The following is a 20226-nucleotide window of genomic DNA, read 5'->3' on the forward strand; positions in this document are numbered from 1 at the left end:
ATATGGAAACCATTTACATCTCACGATGTCTACAGTGGGCTCGCAAAATTGTGATGGACTCATCCCACCTCAGAAATCACCTGTTCAATCTCCTACCATCTGACAGGAGATACAGAAACATCTCAGCATGGACATCCAGACTGGAAATCAGCATTTTCCCCAGGGCTGTCATGCAACTGAACAATGCCTCATTTAGAGTTGATTGTTTTAATTCAGTTGTGACTTAGCTGACACTAGAAATTACTCAGACGATATTTACAATTTAGTGGTTGTGCTTTTAGTAATTGATTTGCCAGTATGTTGCTTTGCACCGGATGGAGTTTGTTGTCCTTAGCAATACAATAAAGCTCCAGCAATGTAGCCCTCAGGTAATGTGCAGTTAAGCACCTGAAGTTGGCTTCACACCCTTTTCAGCAACATTAGACACATTCATTGCAATGAATTGGTTACTGAGAATCCTGTCTAAAGCAGTAAATCTGGAAGATGCCCCCTGTATGAACGCATGTTGGAAGTGCATGAAAGGAAGTGTTGTCAACATGTTGTATTTGAGTATCTGTCAATATCACTGACATATTACTGAAGATATTAAATTGATACCAGAGCTGCCACAATTTTGTTTACCTTAAATGCTATGGCTGTGCTATCTTTTTATTAATCGATGTTAATTTGAATGGGTAAATATTTCTCCTATGAACTTCTTTCACTTTTTCTGCTTTCATCTATGTTTTTCACTGTGTGTGTGTGTGTACATGTATGCGCACGTGCGCCCTGGGCTGACCCAGTGCATTGAGCTAATGGTCTATGACACTGCTGTGGCAAAACAGTAACCTTTCCACTTGATTTGACTAAAATAATACAGTACTTCAAATCCAAGGGAAAGCTGCTGACTGATTTTCTTAAATGTCAAAACCGTAGAGGGGAATGATACATCAACATTTAGAATAGTCAAAGAGGATGTCCTGCTTAAGTTGTGACAAGGCAGCATTCCTACCATCTGCAAACTTATACACTCTGTGTCTACTTTATTAGCTACTGCTTTGTACCTAATAGTAGACTGACCACTGAGTGTAGTGTGTGTGTGTGTGTGTGTGTGTGTGTGTGTGTGTGCGCGCGCACTCTGGTGTATAAATGGTCACGTATGAAAAGCTTTGTGATTCACTAGTTAAGAGGAATCATGATGGCTACTTCCCTTTGTGGGCAAATGCAAACGACTGTTGTGAAACACTCCAAAGATGTATAGGTCAGGGTTAGTAAATTGTTGGCAAACTATGTTGGCACCGGAAGCATGCAACACTTGTGGGCTGCCCCCAGCACTTCCTCGGAAGTGCAGTTGGTCATTGGCGCATTTCACTGTATGTTTTGATGTACATGTGACAAATAAAGCAAATCTTTAAATCTTGTTTTTTTTTTGCATGTTCTTATCCTACCCTGCCTGCTGTCAATTCCGTTGCTTCCTCTCTTGCAGTGCAGCCACCTTTCTCAGATCTCAATTCTAAGGAAGTGTTCATTGCCCTCAGTCTTGCCTCTACACTGAAATTTAGTGATGTTATTTCATCAGCTATCTTCACTTGGACATTTTTCAGTCTTTGTTTCTCAATAATGTGGCATTGATAGTCACCTGCAGGACAACTACTATCATTTATAGATACGAATACACACACACATATATAAATACATTTACATATATAAACGTTTCTGTGCATGGATGGGAGGGAGGGACGGGGCTTGTTTTTGCTGATGTTATTTTGTTGCTTGTTGTGTGTTGTTCTGCCGAGCATTGCGGGCATGCTATGTGGGCTGCCCCTGCAAATCCTCGGGTGTGTTGGCCATTAATACAAATGCTGCATTTCACTAGGCGTTTCAATGTACATGTGATAAATTAACTTGAATCTGGGACTTTTGCCACCTATCACCTCCCAGCTTCTCACCCCACCCACCTACCTTCCCCATCATCTGGCTTCACCTATCACCTACTTCTTTCCTATTCCCCACCTTCTTATTCTGGCTTCTTTGCCGTTCCTTTCTAGTCCCGATGAAGGGTCTCGGCCCAAAACATTGACTCTTTATTTCCTCTCCATAGATGCTGCCTGACCTGCTGAGTTCCTCCAGCATTTTGTGTGTGCTGCTCTTGAAATATGTAGAGTGTCTTGCAGGAGCAGTATCAAAGAACAATCCTTGTTGCTGAACCTGGAAGATGTTTAGTGTGCATGGCGAAACCTGGATCAAAGAGCTGAAGACTGAAAACATTTATTCAGCTGCTTCTGCTATTATCTTGATTTCTTGTGCACTCAAAGAATCCCCCTGTGGTTTCCAGCTATCGTGGCTTTGCACTACTGTTGCTCTATAGTTAGACAAAAATTCTTCCACTTGAATGAGAGGTCATAACTGATTCAGGAGGTGCTTTCAGAGTATTGGATGAGAATCTGCATGGGGGGCAGGATAAAGTTCTTCTGATTATGGGGAAAGAGCAGTGTGGTGTTTTCAGAATGCTGACACAGGCGTGAAGAGGCAAATGACCTCACTCTGAGCTGTACAGCTCCATTCTTACAGAAATCGATCCATCCATGTGATCCTACCACCCTACTCACCTTCCACCCCAGCCCTGCGCAATATGGGTTGTGTTACCCTCCTTTTTCAGATTACTGTCATGACACTAATCTGCACAACTCCTCAACCCCTTTTGCAACATGACTTTGGGGCATATTGTCTATGAGAACTGCCACCCCTCCTGCATCTATATTTTCGCGTGCAAACTGTTTAGTACGAAGCTGAATCTGAATCTGAAGCAGGTTGCAATTGAGGGGCAGCGTAATAAAGAGCTGTGTGAGAATAAGGTAAGTTTAAGAAGAAAATTTCTGTCAAATAGTCTACCTTGCCTTTGAGCATTGTGCAATGATTTTTTTGTGGTTTGGTTGCAGAAGACAGTCAGTACAGTAGAACTAAATCAAAAAGGGGAAGAAGGTGATGAGTTATGGAAAAAATATAGCCTGTGGTTTATTTAACATTTCCCCTGTGCTGAATCAGTCCACGTAGTGCACAGCAATTAAATGTTGTCTACCCACTCACATCTGCCACGGTAACATTCATTTACATCTTGCACAGCTCCTGTATCTCTAGGGCCCTGTGTGCAAAATTACAAACAATACAAAGTCAAAGATGAATAACACACACAGATGGAATATGAGGTGTTGCTTCTCCTACTTGAGGAGCATTGATTTCTCGAATGTCCAGTAATTTCTCCCCCCTACCCCTTCTCACTTCTTTCATTCCCTATTCAGGCTCCCCTCTCACCTCTTCTTCTCACCTGCCTATCACCTCCCTCTGGTGGCCTTCCTCCTTCCCCTTTCTCCCACAGTCCACTCTCCTCTCCAACTGGATCCCTTCTCCAGCCCTTTGCCTTTACCACCTCTCACCTCCCAGCTTCTCACTTTGCCTACCTACCTACCCCCTTACACAACTTTCCCCTATCACCTTCTAGCTTGTATGCCTTCCCCTCCTCCCCCATATTCTTATTCTAGCTTCTTCCCCCTTTCTTTCCAGTCCTGCTGAAGGGCCTCGACCTTAAATATTGACTCTTTATTCCTTTCCACAGATGCTGCCTGACCTGCTGAGTTCCTTCAGCATTTTGTGTGTGTTATTTTGGATTTCCAGGCCATGGAATCTCTTGTATTCAAGGTTACTTACTGCCTGTTACACCACAGGTATTTGGGGCAGCAATGAAGGTCCTACACCTCTGTTGTAAAGATGGATTCTTCATTGCTGTTTCGATAATAATTGTTGTTTGACCAGTCAGTTTTGTTGGCCCTCAGCTTAACCCCCGAACCTGGAGGACCAGTGGACCACTCTTAGTCTGGCCTCAAATCTTTAGCCTGTTTGGCAACAGCCAGCCAGTGGTGTAGCGGTTTCACCACCAGACTTTGAGCAAGTGGTCCGGGTTTGAATTCAGCCAGCTCCTTGCACGCTTCCCATTTGTGCTGGGATGATCGTCGAGCTAGCAACTCAGCCTCATTATAAATAAAAGGCAAAATGCTAAGGAAATGGTAAAGTTGCCACCCAATGTGCCACAAGGTGTGGAGAGAAGTAACAACAGCTCTACCAAAAGCCAAAGCACAAGGCCCTGACCCAAACCATCACAGAAGCATGCAAGCCTCCAAACTCTATGACAAGGTTGTGGTCCTCTTGGAGGGTTTAAGGTAAAATATGAATTTATCTCTGAGTACTCATGCTGTACCTGGAATGTAAATTATGAAGAAATGGCCAATTTTCTGTTCTTCTGTACAGTGATGGAGAAAGGCAACAGGGATTTCAATTGTGGGGGCTTCACAATTTGATTCTGCCCTAGCCCTGCTGAACAATGGTGTAAGCGATGGAGTAGGGTCTTGTATCCTTTCTTTCTCACCTTGCTACACTCTCTCTGTCTACCTTCTTCTGACAAACATGATGTCAATTGATAAAGATACAAATTAATATTAATATGATGGAGAAAATAAAAACACTAAGCAATAATACCAGAATATGATGGTATTATCTCTGTACATTGCAAGCAGTAAATTGTAGATGTTGCAATCACCATTTTCCAAAAGTTTTTAGATTCTGGAATTCTCCTGTCTGTCAGAAAAACTGCCATTACCTAAGAAGGAAAGGGGAAATTGGACGTTATAACTATGTGAGTCTAAAATCAATTCTGAGAAAACTACGGTACTTAAATCTGTTATTAGAAACAGTATAGGCTTTTTAAGTGGTCAGAGAGCAAGTGGATTTGTAAAGAATAAGTCATTTTGAATAAGCCTTATTGGATTTTTTAAAGCAGTGATTGATAAAGTAGTTTTACGGAAGATAATGATATTGGCTCCTGGAAGGCATTCAATAAGATTACACATAAATGATTCCTAACTAAACAGAGGATAGATTGAATTGGAATTAACCTTTTATCTTGAACAAAGAATTATTTGTGAGGAGTCCATGTTAGAATCTCAGCATTTGAACATGTTTACTAACAAAGATGCCACATAACCCAAGCATGCTAATAATCTCAAATCTAGGTGACACGTGTAAGTAGGTTAGAAAAAGAGCAGAGAATTGTAGCAGGGTAGTAATGAATTTTGATACAAAATTATGAGGGGTATTCATAGGATAAATGCAAACAGGTCTTTCCTACTGAGAAGAGAAAATCTGAACACACACACACACACACAAAATGCTGGAGGAACTCAGCAGCCCAGGCAGCATCTGTGGAAAAGAGTACGGTTAACGTATCAGGCTGAAACCCTTCAGCAGGACGGAGTCCTTTCCTGCAGAGGTTGGGTGGACTACAACCAGAGGCCATGGGTTAAGGGTGAAAGGTGAAAAGTTTATGGGGAACATGAGGAAAACTTCTTCACTCCGAGAGTCCTGAGAATGTGGAATGAGCTGCCAGCACAGTTCGTGCATGCAAACTTGATTCCAACATAAGAGATAGGTACATGGATGGTAGGGGTATGGAGGGTTAATGGGAGTAGGCAGTTTAAATGGTTAGGCCTGTTTCTGCTGCACCTCTCTATGACTCTACCATAGGGATAGTGGGCAAGACTGCAATTCAATGTGGACCGTCACCCAATTTGATCGGATAAAGTTAAATCAGCATCTTTTCAATGGTGAGAGACCAGGAACAGAGGACGACCTGTGATACTGGGGGTCACGGGGACAGATAAGGCAATTAAAAAGAAGAATGGATTGATAGCTTTTGATACTAAGGGATGCGGAGTACAAAGGACAGATGGGTAAGCTGTAGCAGAATAGAAATCTGATTATTAATTCTTTGGCGCGCTGTGACGAGTTCGTACTGTGGCGTTTTCGGGTGCCTGGATGGGCTGGTTTTGGCAGGGAAGTTTCAACAGAGCGATGCCCAAGCTCAAACTGCTAAATTCTGACAGCGGTTTACAAAATCTAGTTTACATCTTGCCCGTTCGGTAGATAAAAGGCTTTTTCAATATGATTAAGGGAAAGACCTAAAAGGGTAGAACATACTTACGGAGGCACTGTAAAATAAAATTTAAATCGTTTGCGGGCACGTCAAGCCACACTTCCTGATCAAAAGATAGTGAAACTGGAATTCTCTCGCCACAAGATGTCGTTGAACGGGATGATTCTTGATAGAGATCGGTAGACTTTTGTGTTTGAGACGATTGGAACCATGATAAATTGAGGTACAGATCAGCCATGATATAATAGATGAAATGGAAAATAGTCTCGTTCAGACACTAAATGTTCCGTCCTGTGGTATATAACACTGTGGTATGTTGCTGTTTTGTCACATTGTAAGACTGATTTACTGAACTTGGACCGACCAAAGTTTTATGTTTTGGAGACGAGTTTCCGAGTTTGTAACTGACTGCTAGTGTCTTCGAAACGGACAGGATGTAGAGACAATGATGGCGGACCCGCAGGTGATCTGCGGGAGCTGAATTTACATTAATCGATCCCTTTATCTACCACCCTTCGTCCCCAGTCTCCTTTACCTCAACTCCCAAACCCACGCCTCCCACCCCCCTTCCTCTCTCTCGCAGAAACTAAAACGATGTTATAAAACTTTTTTGGGGGGGGGGGAATTGACAATAGAGGCTTCATTTTTTTTAACGGTCAAAACAATTATTTTTATGCCCAATCGTTCCTTAAAATCGAAAAGTCTATTGTATATTTCCAGTACAATTTAAAAGTTTTCCTTTTAACTTTCTAAAATCGGGAACTAAACTAAACGGGACTCCTTCCTAAACGCCTGTTAACTATTCGCCGACGGCGGGAAGGAGCAATAATTTAAACGGGAAACTTCTTCACGATTTCCCATCTCAGTCGGGAAAGCACGCTGGGGGGGTGACGGGATTCGGTGGCGAGGCTTGCTCCCGTCCGCCGATCAGGCCCCGCTGACTGTCACATGCACCGCACAGCGTATGGTTGTTGGTCTGTGGTTTCATAATATTATTCGCGATTTTGATTTTGTAAAAAGTGGGATTCCGATTTGGGGACGGGGACGGGGGGCGGGGGGTTAACTTGATCTGAACAGCAGTTCTGCGAAAAGACACTGGTCCTCCCTGGTCTCCAGCTCTCTTTCTTCTGCTCACAACTCCAAGAGTCAAGACGCGAAAAAAAAAAGGCCCCTCCGCTCCACTGTGTCCTCATCTACTACCAATTTTGAGGGGTAAAGGCAAGCAGGATTTTTCACTGAGGTTGGGTGAGACTAGAACTAGGGGTCATAGTTCAACGGTGAAAGGTGAAATGTTTAAGGGGGAACATGAAGGGGAACTTCTGTAGATGTGCAGTGGAGAGGGTATTTACTGGGGGCATCACAGCCTGGTACTGAAACACCAATGCCCTTGAATGAAAAGGCATAGAAAAGTTAGTGGGTACTGCCCAGTCCATCACGCAAAAGGCCCTCCCCATCACTGAGCACATTTACACGAAACATTGTCACAGAAAGTGGCATCCATTGTCATGGGCGCCCACCACCCAGGACATGCTCTCTTCTCGCTGCTGCCATCAGGAAGAGGTACAGGAGCTTCAGGACTCACACCACCAAGTTCAGGAATAATTACCTCTCAACCCTCTTGAACCAAAGGGGCTAACTTCACTCAGTGTCATCACTGAAATGTTCCTACAACCTACAGTACAGACTCACTTTCAAGGATTCTTCATCTCATGTTCTTACTTATTTATGCTTTTTATTTATTTCTTTTTATACTTGCGCAGTTTGAGTATTTTGCATACTGGCTGAATGCTACCATTGGTGCGGTTTTTCATTGTTTCTATTATTGTTATCTATTATCGATTTATTGAGTATGCCCACAAGAAAATGTATCTCAGGGTTGTATATGGTGACATATATGTACTTTGATAATAAATTTACTTTCAACTTTTTCACTCAGAGGGTGGTGGGTGTGGATCCACCACCAGGTGCGGATCGATGGGACTTGGCAGGATAATAGTTTGGCATGGACTAGATGGGCTGAAGGGCCTGTTTCTGTGCTGTAATGCTTTATGACTCTATTTACACCAGTCCTATGCTAATCCAGTTTTAATCCCACCACTTTCCCCATTTAACTCATCCCAGATTCTACTACTCACCCACATTCTTTGGGATGAGGGAAGAGACTAAAATCCACCCTGGGGAAACCCAGGCAGTCACAGGGAGAATGTGCAATCTCGCACATTAACACAAAGAAACAGGAGTAGCGGTTTACCCCACTCTTTCACATGATCATGGCTGATCTATGCTGGCCTCAGCTCCTGTGCCACTTCTCCATAGCTCTATACCTTTTAACCAATTAAATATTTGTCCAGTGTACTTTAAATGCTTCTAACAATCCACCCATCAGCTATTGGTGTAGAGACTTCCAGAAATTTGCCACCCTTTGTAAGAAGAAATTTCTATGTTTCTCAGTTTTAAACCACTGGTCCCTTACGTGCCTAATGGTGAAAGCACCTGCAGGTCTACCCTGTCAAGTGTCTTAGGATATTATATGTTGGAATAAAGTCACACCTCGTTCTTCTAAACTCCAAGGAATGCAGGCCAAAGCTATTTCGTCTCTCTTAAAGGGAGAAGCTTCATATCCCTGTATTAACCAGATGTGTCTCCCCTGTGCTTCCCCGCCCCCCCCCCCCCCGTTACTATATCTTTGTTTAGGTAAGTAGACCAAAACTATATGCAGTGTTCTCAGTGAGGCTTCACCACCACCCTGTTCAACTCCAGCAAAGCCTCTCTATTCTTAAACTCCAGCCACCTTGCATTAAAGGTCAGATACTATTCATCCTTTCAACCACTTGTTGGACTTGTCTGTGGACTTCTTTTGTGATTCGTGCACCAGAACACCCACATCCATCTGTTCTTCACTCACCTGCCATCCCTGTCCATGTAGATCTTAACTGCCTGCTGCTCTTTCTTAACAAACTGCATGGTCTCGCACTTCCCCCGGTTAAAGTCTATTTGCCCAGCCTACTCATCCTATCTGCATTCTGCTGCAGAATCACAGCATTCATTTCACAATGTGCCCTTCCACCTACTTTTGTGTCATTGGAAAATCTGAAAACCTTGCAAACTGTTCCTTCCTCTAGGTTTGTCGCATAAATAGTGAGCAATTGTGGGTCAAGAACTGGTCCCTGTGATACCCCACTGGTTACCTATCTTTGATCTGGAAAGGATCCTTTTATTCTAACTTTGTTTTCTATGGGACAGCCATTCTAACACATTTCTTCCAGTACTATGGGAATTTAGTTTATATGCCAAACTCTTTGTTACACCTTATCAAATGTGTTTGGAAATCGAAATCTATCACATCACCAGGTTCCCCTCTATCAACTCTCCCTGTTACATACCCAGTGTTTCGGTACTGCTTCGCCCACTGAGGCTTACTTTCTTGCTTTGTTTGGACACAGCCCACCCTGCCCACAGTTTTGTCCTTCACAGAACCAAGTACCAGACCTAGCTCCCATTACATGGGCAGTGGTAGATGCAGGTACTGCTGCTGAGCTGGGATGTTCGCTGCTAATAAGTGATCATATTTAAAAGAAAAATAAACAGAATTAAAATAAGGACTTCTATTTGCCTCCACCTTGTTCCTCAAACTGTTTGATGTGGAACTGGAGTGAACCTATTATGCTGAAGTAGTAAAGGGAGGAGCTGGGATGTAAGTGTTGTTTTCTCACTCTGGAAAATCCTGTTAACTTCTCCCTCTCTTCCACTTCCTCATCCTCTCATTAACTTGCCTCTTTGACCAAACCTTGATCACCTATCTTGGTATCTACTTAAGTGCATGCTGGTTAAATGAGGTCTGCGACTCCCATGTTAAAGGCACAATGGAAAAGTAAATTTACTGTTAAAGTTCACTATGATTTTGAAGGTACTGTATTTCAATAGAAATGGTGTTTTGGAACTGGAATCACAAATAGGCTGAGGTGGCATATTTTCTGCAGTCAAGGGCTTGACAGGATCCAGATTCTATCGGTAAGATGGCAGCATGTCTGATCGCAGCAGCTTCTATGGGGGTCAACTAAGGTGCTGCTGTCCTTTTGAAACATTTTCTATAATGGCAAGATCCTGCTAGACATTCAAGAACTTGAAGTACTGCAGGTCTACCCCATCAGCAAGTTGCTTGTTGGCGGAGAAACCGAAGGAGCTGGACGTGCAGCAGATCGTGCTGCTGCTTGTGTCAGAGAAGCTTCTGAGGAGACTGTGCAGTCTAATAGTGAGTGAGCATCTTAGACACTTGTGATCGCAGGACCCTGTTGAATATTGTTTTTTTTTCTCAATCTTTTTTATTAAGTTTCAAATAGATAAACATAACAATGATAATGATACAAAGAGATGGGGATTACATTAATAATGGTTAATGTATACAGAAACAGACTCCGAGTAACATATGTAATCTAAGCCTCCCAATCTCTTAATAACGGAACATGAAAAAGATTCAAAAAATTTTATATAGAAAAAAATGTCCCTCTAAACTACAAAAAACAAAGTAAAAACAAAACAAAACAAAAGCTGAGCTGCCATGTTTCAAAGGTTAAAATCCTTATTTGTCATTAACTCCGCTCCTCTATACACGAACAAAAAGTTATTGAGAAGGATTCAGAAAAGGTCAGCTTACATCATATGAAACTGTTGAATAAATGGCCTCCAAGTTTCTTCAAATTTAACTGAAGGGTCGATAGTGACAATCCTAATTTTTCCTGAGTTTAAACATGTTATAGTTTGGGAAAACCATTGAAATGTAGTAGAGGGATTAGAATCTTTCCTTTTAAATAAAGTGGATCTTCTGGCTATTAATGTAACAAATGGAATCAAACGGCAAGCTGAAGGGAATAATTGACGAGTCGATCACTGGTAATCCAAAAATTGCAGTAATAGGATGAGGTTGCAAATAAATACACAAAACTGCTTAAATAATATCAAAAATGTCTTTCCAATATTTTTCCAAAAGAGGGCAAGACCAGACATATGTGCAAAGGAGGCTCCCTCTGTCACAGACAGGATTTATATGGCAATAAAAATGAGTGTATTGGATATTGTTAACAGGGAATGCTGCAAGTGTGATTCACTGATTTATTGGCAGACAGCAGAGTAGCTGTGTGGCCTCAGTCCATGGTGATACCTATTTTAAGCTGCCAGGAGGGTGGTGCCGAAACTGATGTGCTTCACCAGGGCGACATGGCTCGGCGCCCGAGCGAGAGTCAGTGCTGCTCTCCACCCTGCCTTGTATTCACAGGGTAGAAGACAAGCTGTATCGGAGTTGAATGCAGATGTCAGCGGCATTAGTGGACTCAGGATGGGGACTATTTATTTTTGCCATTGCTGTACTTTAGTGATATCTTACATGTGCTTGCCATCTTGTATGTGCTATGTGTGCCTTGTGTTGTATGTGACTGTTGGTACAGTGTTTTGCACCTTGACCCCAGAGTAACGCTGTCTCATTTGGCTGTATTCATGGGTATTCATGTGCAGTTGAATGACAATTAAACTTGAATTGACTCAAGGTAATCCAGCATTTTTAATGATATTTTCACTAATCTCTTATTTTTATGATCTTTTCTGGTGGAACATGGAAAATATTATTTTGGTAAACCCCTATTCTGGGCTTCACTGAACAACCAAATATATCTGCAGTATTTTAAACTATAAGGTATAGGAGCAGAATTAGGTCATTCGGCTTATCAAGTCTGTTCTGTCATTCAGACTTGGCTAATTATTTCTTCAATCCCATTCTATTGTTTTCTTCTTGTAACCTTTAACCTACTTACCAATCAGCACCCTATCAATCTCTGCCTTAAATGCACTCGATGACTTGGCCTCCACAGCTGCCTTATTCACCACTCTCTGGCCGAGGAAGTTCCACCTCACCAACGTACGCAAAATGCTGGAGGAACTCAGTGGGTCAGGCAACATGTACGGAGGGAAATAGACAGTTGACGTCTTGGGCGAGTTGTCGGTATTTTCCTCCATGTGATGCTGCCTGACGTGCTGAGCTCCTGCAGCATTTTGTATCTGTTACTCAAGACCTCCAGATTTTCAAAATCCCTTATGCCCTAAATTCCTCCTCATCTCAATTTGAACGGGACATCCCTTTATTCTGAGGCCCATCTCTCCTACGAATTGAAATGTCATCTCTAAATCCACTCTGTCCAGGCCTTTCAGTATTTACAGCAGGGCTCTGAGGATGGAAATCAGGAGCATAAGCCCTGGCCTCCTCCTCCCACTGATCCCAGGCGTGGTGCAGGGTTTCAACTTGAAATATCGTCAATTCCTTTCACCCATCCCAACATGCTTTTCTTCCTCCTGATTGTTAGTTGCTAATCCCACATTTACCAATGCTAATTACTGAGCTAGCTAACTTCCTAAACTGAGACAACACACACAAAATGCTGGTGGGATGCAGCAGGCCAGGGAGCATCTATAGGAAGAAGTACAGTCAACATTTCGGGCCGAGACCCTTCGTCAGGACTAACTGAAAGAAGAGATAGTAAGAGATTTGAAAGTGGGATGGGGAGGGGGAGATCCGAAATGATAGGGGAAGACAGGAGGGGGAGGGATGAAGCTAAGAGCTGGAAAGTTGATTGGCAAAAAGGATACAGAGCTGAAGAAAGGAAAGGATCATGGGATGGGAGGCCTTGGCCTCCACAGCTGCCTTATTCACCACTCTCTGGCCGAGGAAGTTCCACCTCACCAACGTACGCAAAATGCTGGAGGAACTCAGTGGGTCAGGCAACATGTACGGAGTGAAATAGACTTGACGTCTTGGGCGAGTTGTCGGTATTTCCTCCATGTGATGGGAGGGAGAAGAAAGGGGAAGGGGAGCACCAGAGGGAGATGGAGAACAGGCAAGGAGTGATTGTGGGAGGGGCAGAGACAGAAAAAAATGAGAGAGGAAAAAAGTGGGGGAATGGATGGATGGATAAATAAATACATAGGGGATGGGGTAAGAAGGGGAGGAGGGGCATTAACAGAAGTTAGAGAAATCAATGTTCATGTCACCAGGTTGGAGGCTACCCAGACGGAATATCAGGTGTTGTTCCTCCAAACTGAGTGTGGCTTCACCTTGACAGTAGAGGAGGCCATGGATAGACATATCAGAACACTTTCTCTGGCGGACAGAGCATAGGTGTTCAGCCAAACGGTCTCCCAGTCTGCGTCAGGTCTCACCAATATATAGTAGGCCGCACTGGGAGCACCGGACGCAGTATACCACACCAGCCGACTCACAGGTGAAGTGTCACCTCACCTGGAAGGACTGTCTGGGGCCCTGAATGGTGGTGAAGGAGGAAGTGTAAGGGCAGGTGTAGCACTTGTTCCACTTAAAAGGATAAATTCCAGGAGGGAGATTGGTGGGAAGGGATGGAGGGGACAAATGGACAAGGGAGTCACTTAGGGAGTGATCCCTGCGGAAAGTAGAAAGGGGGGAAGAGGAAAAGATGTGGGGTCCCGTTGGAGGTGGCGAACGTTACGGTGAATTATACGTTGGACCCAGAGGCTGGTGGGGTGGTAGGAGGACTGAGATGTGTTTTGGTTAATGTCACATGCACAGTCCTGATACTGCTTTCTGATTGGTGCACTTAGCTCAGCAGTATGGTTTGCAGGCAAGATGCTGTGTTACTTTCCTGGTCACAATCAGACCTTGCTGCTTTTGGGTTTAGTGTCTGTGGTTCACGATTGGTTGATTTTGTTAACCTTACTGGTCTGCCTCAAAGTGAAGGGGAAGGGCTAAGATGGAGAGGGGAACGGAAGAGGGGGAAGGAGGGGAAGGCAGAAATGAGAGGTGGAAAAAGAAGGAGAGATGAGGGAGTGAGGAAGGGAGGAAGGATGACAAGCGAAGCCCAGAGAAGGATAAAGGGTAACAAAGACTAAGAAGAGTGGAATGTAGGTGGAATGTAGGTGAGGGAGATGGGATTGGGAAGAGGGAATGTGGTGAAGAGAGAGGAAAAGCTGAGGAGAGGGGGCAGCAAAGACAGGGACAGACAATGAGGATAGAGGGAAGGGGGGGGGGGATTTATTCTCTTGTACAAGCCCATCTTGATGAGACACTTGTCTGTTTGTTTTGCAGTGACTTTGCTTTCACCAGAGTGTTGTGAGACAGGAGTCAACCCGCCATGATGTCGTCCCGCACCGGTCTGCGGATGATGTTAATGCGGGAGCAGCTGCAGAAGGAGGAGCAGCGGGAGAAGGAGCAGCAGCAACAGGCCGCCATGCCTTTCACGCAGCAGCGCATGGCGATCAATGCCAGTCCTGCCATCAATGTCAGCAACTCCATCCAGTTCCAGTCACGGCCGCAGGTTCCCGTGGAGGTTTTAAAGGTACATCTAATAAAACCTAATAAAAAATGCCCTAGTAAAGGATCCCCTTGGAATGAGTGACCATAACATGGTCGAATTCCATATTCAATTAGAGGATGAGAGGGTTGGATCTCAAACAAGTGTACTGAGCTTAAATAAAGGAGACTATGATGGTATGAGAGCGGAATTGCTTAAGATGGATTGGGAAAATAGATTAAAGGGAAGATCGGTACTTGATCAGTGGTGTATATTTAAGGAGTTATTTTACAACTATCAAGAAAAATAAATTCCACTGAAGAAAAAAGGGTGTAAAAGAAAAAATAGTTATCCGTGGCTAAGTAAAGAAATAAAGCAAAGTATATGACTAAAAATAAAGTTATATAAGGCAGCTAAATCTAGTGGGAAGATTGAAGATCGAGAAGCTTTTAAAGATCAGCAGCAAATAACAGAAAGATTGATTAAGAAGGGGAAGATAGATTATGTAAGTAAATTGGCGAAAAACGTAAAAGCAGATAGTAAGAGTTTTTATAGTTAGATAAAAAGAAAAAGGGTGGCTAAAGTAAATGTTGGTCCCCTAGAAGATGAGACCGGGAAATTAATGGTAGGGGACATGGAGATGGCGGAAACGCTGAACAAATATTTTGTATCAGTTTTTACAGTAGAGGACACTCAAAATATCCCAACACTGGATAAACAGGGGGCTCTAGGGGGAGAGAAGCTAACTACGATTCAAATCACCAAGGAAATGGTACTTGATAAATTAATGGGACTGAAGGTGGATAAATCCCCTGGACCGGATGGCTTGCATCCTAGGATCTTAAGGGAAGTGGCGGTCGGGATTGTGGATGCATGAGTGATAATTTTTCAAAACTCGCTGGACTCGGCAATGGTCCCGGCAGATTGGAAAAATGCCAATGTAACTCCCTTATTTAAAAAGGACAATAGACTGAAGGCTGGGAATTATAGGCCAGTTAGCCTAACATCTGTGGTTGGCAAAATGTTGGAATCGATAATTAAGGAAACAGTAACAGGGCATTTGGATAAACATAGCTTAATAGGACAAAGTCAGCATGGCTTTACAAAAGGGAAGTCATTTTGACAAATTTGTTGGAGTCCTTTGAGGACATAACATATAGGGTAGATAAAGGGGAACCAGTGGATGTGGTGTATTTGGACTTCCAAAAGGCATTTGACAAGATGCCACACCAAAGATTATTACTTAAAGTAAAAAATCATGGGATTGGGGGTAATATTCTGGCATGGGTGGAGGATTGGCTTTCTAACAGAAAACAGAGAGTTGGGATAAATGGTTTATTCTCAGACTGGCAGTTGGTGACTAGTGGTGTTCCGCAGGGGTCGGTGTTGGGACCCCAACTCTTTACAATCTATATTAATGATTTGGAGAAAGGGACTAAGTGCAACGTATCGAAGTTTGCTGATGACACAAAGATGGGAGGGAGTGTTATGAGTGCAGAGGACATTGAAACCCTGCAGGGGGACATAGATAGGCTGAGTGATTGGGCAGACATTTGGCAGGTGAAATATAATACTGACAAGTGTGAGGTCTTGCACTTTGGCAGGAAAAATAATAGAGCAAGTTATTATCTAAATGGAGAGAAACTGGAAAGTGCTTCTGTGCAAAGGGATCTGGGGGTCCTGGTGCAGGAAACACAAAAAGTTAGTATGCAAGTGCAGCAGGTGGTCAAGAAGGCCAATGGAATGCTGGCTTTTATTGCTAGGGGGATGGAGTATAAGAACAGGGAGGTCTTACTGCAGTTGTACCGGGTATTGGTGAGACCACACCTGGAGTACTGCATGCAGTTCTGGTGTCCATATTTAAGAAAGGACATACTGGCTCTCGAGGCAGTGCAGAGAAGGTTCACTAGGTTAATTCCGGGGATGGGTGGGTTGATGTATGATGAGAGGTTGAGTAGATTGGGACTCTACTCATTGGAGTTCCGAAGAATGAGGGGCAATCTTATTGAAACATATAAGATTGTGAAGGGGCTTGATTGGGTGGATGCGGGGAGAATGTTCCCAATGATGGGTGAAACTAGGACTAGGGGGCATAATCTTTAAATAAGGGGATGCCATTCCAGGACTGAGATGAGGGTAGTGGGGCTGTGGATTTTACTGCCCCAGAGAGCTGGGGAAGCTACTACACTCAATAAATTCAAAACGGAGATGGACATTTTCCTGGATAAAAATGGCATTAGGGGATATGGTGAGCGAGCAGGTAAGTGGACATGAGGCTAGGTTTAGATCAGCCATGTGATCTCCTGGACCAGTTTTCGATAGCCTGGATGGGTTGGAGAGGAATTTTCCAGCTTTTTTCTCCTCAATTGGCAAATCGTTTTTTATCCCCCGGGTGATCACATGGGTTTGGGCGGGATGAATAATAAAATAAAATGGGCGGCATGGTGCCCTGTTGGTTGGCACTGTTGCCTTGTGGGATTCGGTGATAACTAGAGTTAAGATTGGATCAGCCATGATCTTGTTGAATGGCGGAGCAGGCTTGAGGGGCCGATTGGCCTACTCCTGCTCCTATCTCTTATGTTCTTATGTTTACCTCCTTCTTCCTTTTTCCCTGGCATTCATCTTGATCTCTGTAGGGCTGTGTGAGTGTGACAAATGAGGTGCCAGTGTCCAACACGCTTGTAAAAGAGCTGAAACACTCTCCCTCCCACATACATTACCTCTTACCCTTGCCCATCTCTTCACTCTATCTGCAGTTTTCCTTCTTCCTCTCCTTCCCTGCTTCTCCCCCTCCTCTTCCCCCTCTCTCTACCTTCCCTTTGTCCGGTTCCACTTCCTTCCTGGAATTTTGGCCCTTTGTCTGATTCCTAACCCTCTTAATTGTCCACATTTCCCCCAGCCTCTCCCTCTTGTGGAACTGACTCTGGTCTTCTTTCAGGCTGCCCATTTTTACCAAAGAGACTGAAATGGAAATGCATCAAGTTGGCATCTGATTAAACAGACATTGGGATAATTGATGTTTGTGATAGAGGAGGGGGAAGGTGCTTTGACTGGAATTACATCACGAGCCAAAAGAGAGTGATTTTCTTTCTATTTCAAAACTTGCATTAGTTCTCACAGATGACGTTCCATTATGAAATTTGTTGCCCCCTATTATATCTCCAATGCTGTTTCAAAATTGTTGCTTCAGTGCTCCGTCACCACTGGTACAAAGGCAAACTAGGCAAAGTACACGTAGCAGAACTCTACATAGACGAGCAAGGTGTATTCATTTTAATTTGGGACTGGAGGGAAAGCATTGAGCTAGGACTTGGGAAGCATTCCTTGCCTGTGTTCAGGTTGCTCCATGGGATTTGTTAATATCCAACAGAATGGGCAGGAAGAGGTTTTGTCTTAACATAGCGGTCAAGCTTCAAGGCAGAGTACAGGGTTAGTGGCAGGATTCTTAGCAGTGTGGACAAATTGTAGAACCTTGCTGTCCACGTCCATAGATCTCTCAAAGTTGCCTCACAAGTTGATAGGGTGATTAAGAAGGAGGATGGTGAGTTGGCCTTCATTAGCTTGGGGATTATGTTTAGCAGGCAATGTTGCAGCTCTATAAAACCCTAAATGACCAAACTTGGAACATTGTGTTCAGTTCTGCCTGCCTCTTTATAGAAGGGAGTGGAAGTTTTAGAGAGGAGGAGATTTATAAGGTTGGCACAACATTGTGCGCCAAAGGGCCTGTTCTGTGTTGTAATAGTCTATGTTCTTATGATGAATATAAGAGTAAGCCTGGATCATCAAGGAATCAAACTCTACTAGTACTTAATCTATTGAGAATCAGAATCAGATTTATTATCACAGGCATGTGCCATGAAATTTGTTGATTTGTGGCAGTTGTACAGTGCGAGACATTGAAAAATATTCATTGTTCCAATAAAATAAATGAATAAATTGTGTGAAAGTGATAGTGTTCATGAACCATTCAGAATTCTGATGGCAGAGGAGAAGAAGGTGTACCTAAAACGTTGAGTGTGGGTCCTCAGCAGAAAACTGTTTATAAAAGAACATTTTCAGTATGATACTTCCTTGCAGAGTTTGTCACCATGAGCAATAGTAAATTTTTAATCCCAAGGAAGGGCGAAGGAAAGAAGGAATTTGTATTTGAGGTCATTGCGGACCAGGTATTGGTACATTAATCAGTTCAGTGAACTCTGGCCTCCTAAAGCAGTGAGAACATAGTGCAGACTGGCTGCACAGCAAGGGTTTTATATGCATCAGATGTAATGTACTGAAGAACATTGCCCATGGGATTCTCAGCATTCTCATTTGCTTCAGTCCATCAACTGAAGAGTTGTGACTTTTGGTCCGTTGTGTAATTGCAGTCAAAGCAATTAATTTTGTCTTTATTCTGAATAATCTTTTCCCTCCCCTCCCTTCTTTTTCCGAAGGAGATAATTGAAGCTATCATCTTGGGATGGGGAAGGGGTAAGGAGAAAATCAACAAAAAATAGCACAGGGAGCTATTTTAACCAGATCTTCTTCAGGATCTGGGCGAGCTAATGGACATTTAAAACTGGTAATTCACTTGGCCCAAATTACCTGATGACTTTCAAACTTTAATTTGTGACTGGATCTTCTGTTACACGACAACGTCATTTGAGCTTAACTGCAATTTTAACTTGGCAGCCTGTTTTTCTCCCCCCCCCCCCCCCCATTAGTGAGAAAAGGGGCCAGGAGCACCAGAAGCCTATAACGGCTTCAGTGTGGAGTGGAAGGCAGCAGGCCTGGGGGAGAAAAGAGCTTGTTGGAGTGGGTGCTGAGTGGGAAGAGTGGTCTGGAACTGTTGTTGGAGAATCTGGGTGGCCCAGATGGGTGAGGGGGGGGAAATCAAGAGAGAGATGGGATAGCGGAGGAGTGCCTGTGGGATTTGGGATAGGAGGGCAATGCCAGGAGACCCTTGCATCTCCTTAAGGAGGTTTGAAGGGCATTCCTGACGTTTCTCCTGTGGTAGCTGTTGGCCTTTAGGCCACACGGTTATCCTCTATATCTCACAAGCTCCTGTAACAAACAGATGCATGTAAAAGATTGGCACAAACAAAATAGCTTCCATTTAATTTCTGTAACAGCCAATGAGTTTCTAACATAATGGAATTATCATTCTATACTTTCTCTTGCATAATGCAGGTTAGAAACAGAATACAACTTTCTTTACCCTGATCTATTTGACCTCATTATACCTTTAATTTTCCTCTATTTCTTTACCTTATTATTCCTCTTTTACCCTCTTTTTTGTACTTTAAAAAAAATTATGGTAATTGTTATGCCCTTGCACTGTCCTGCTGCAGCAAAGCAACAAACTTCATGTCCTATCAGTCAATGATAATAAATCTGATTCTGATTCCTAGATACAGCTTGGGGTGTATATAGTGTAATGCTTCTTCTCCCTGCCCCACAAATCGCTTCCAGTCCAGGGGCATCACTGGAGGCTGTGAGCTCCTTCTCACTTTACGTTCTGAATGAACTGAATGTTAAAAGGCCTAGATAGAGCGGATGTGGAGAGGATGTTTCCTATAGTGGGGGACTCTCGGACCAGTGGACACAGCCCCAGATTAGAGGACGTCCATTTAGTTTGGAGATGAGGAGGAATTTCTATCGCTAGAGGGTGGTGAATCTGTGCTTTTTTTTCCACAGGCGGTGGAGGCCAGGTCATTGGGTGTATTTAAGATGGAGATTGATAGATTCTTGATAAGTCAGGGTGTGAAAGGTTACGGGGAGAAGGCAGGAGAATGAGGTTGAGAGGAAATCTGGATCAGCCAAGATGAAATGGTGGAGCAGAAGTGATGGGCTGAATGGCCTAATTCTGCTATCTTTTATGGTCTTATATTCCTGTTCCTCATTCTCACCAGGTTATATAGAGTATATTGTACTCCCTCCTTCACAATGTGCAAAATGGGTTGGGTTAGATCCAAAATA

General features: G+C 43.4%; 1 protein-coding gene across 7 annotated transcripts in view; it reads left to right on the forward strand.

Moving 5' to 3' along the window:
* tfeb (transcription factor EB) overlaps positions 1–20226 on the forward strand; it is a 158407-nt gene that overhangs the window by 89262 nt on the left and 48919 nt on the right. For 5 of the 7 annotated variants that reach the window (XM_059950356.1, XM_059950350.1, XM_059950353.1 and 2 more), the window contains one exon: positions 14064–14313. In XM_059950356.1, the coding sequence (XP_059806339.1) occupies positions 14110–14313 (204 nt within the window). In that variant the 5' untranslated portion in view covers positions 14064–14109. Of the gene's footprint in view, positions 1–6071; positions 6274–14063; positions 14314–20226 lie in introns of those variants that run through there. The other 2 variants (XM_059950354.1, XM_059950355.1) reach the window with 2 other exon arrangements.

Source organism: Hypanus sabinus, chromosome 25, assembly GCF_030144855.1.
Source record: "Hypanus sabinus isolate sHypSab1 chromosome 25, sHypSab1.hap1, whole genome shotgun sequence".
In the NCBI taxonomy this organism is placed as follows: domain Eukaryota; kingdom Metazoa; phylum Chordata; class Chondrichthyes; order Myliobatiformes; family Dasyatidae; genus Hypanus; species Hypanus sabinus.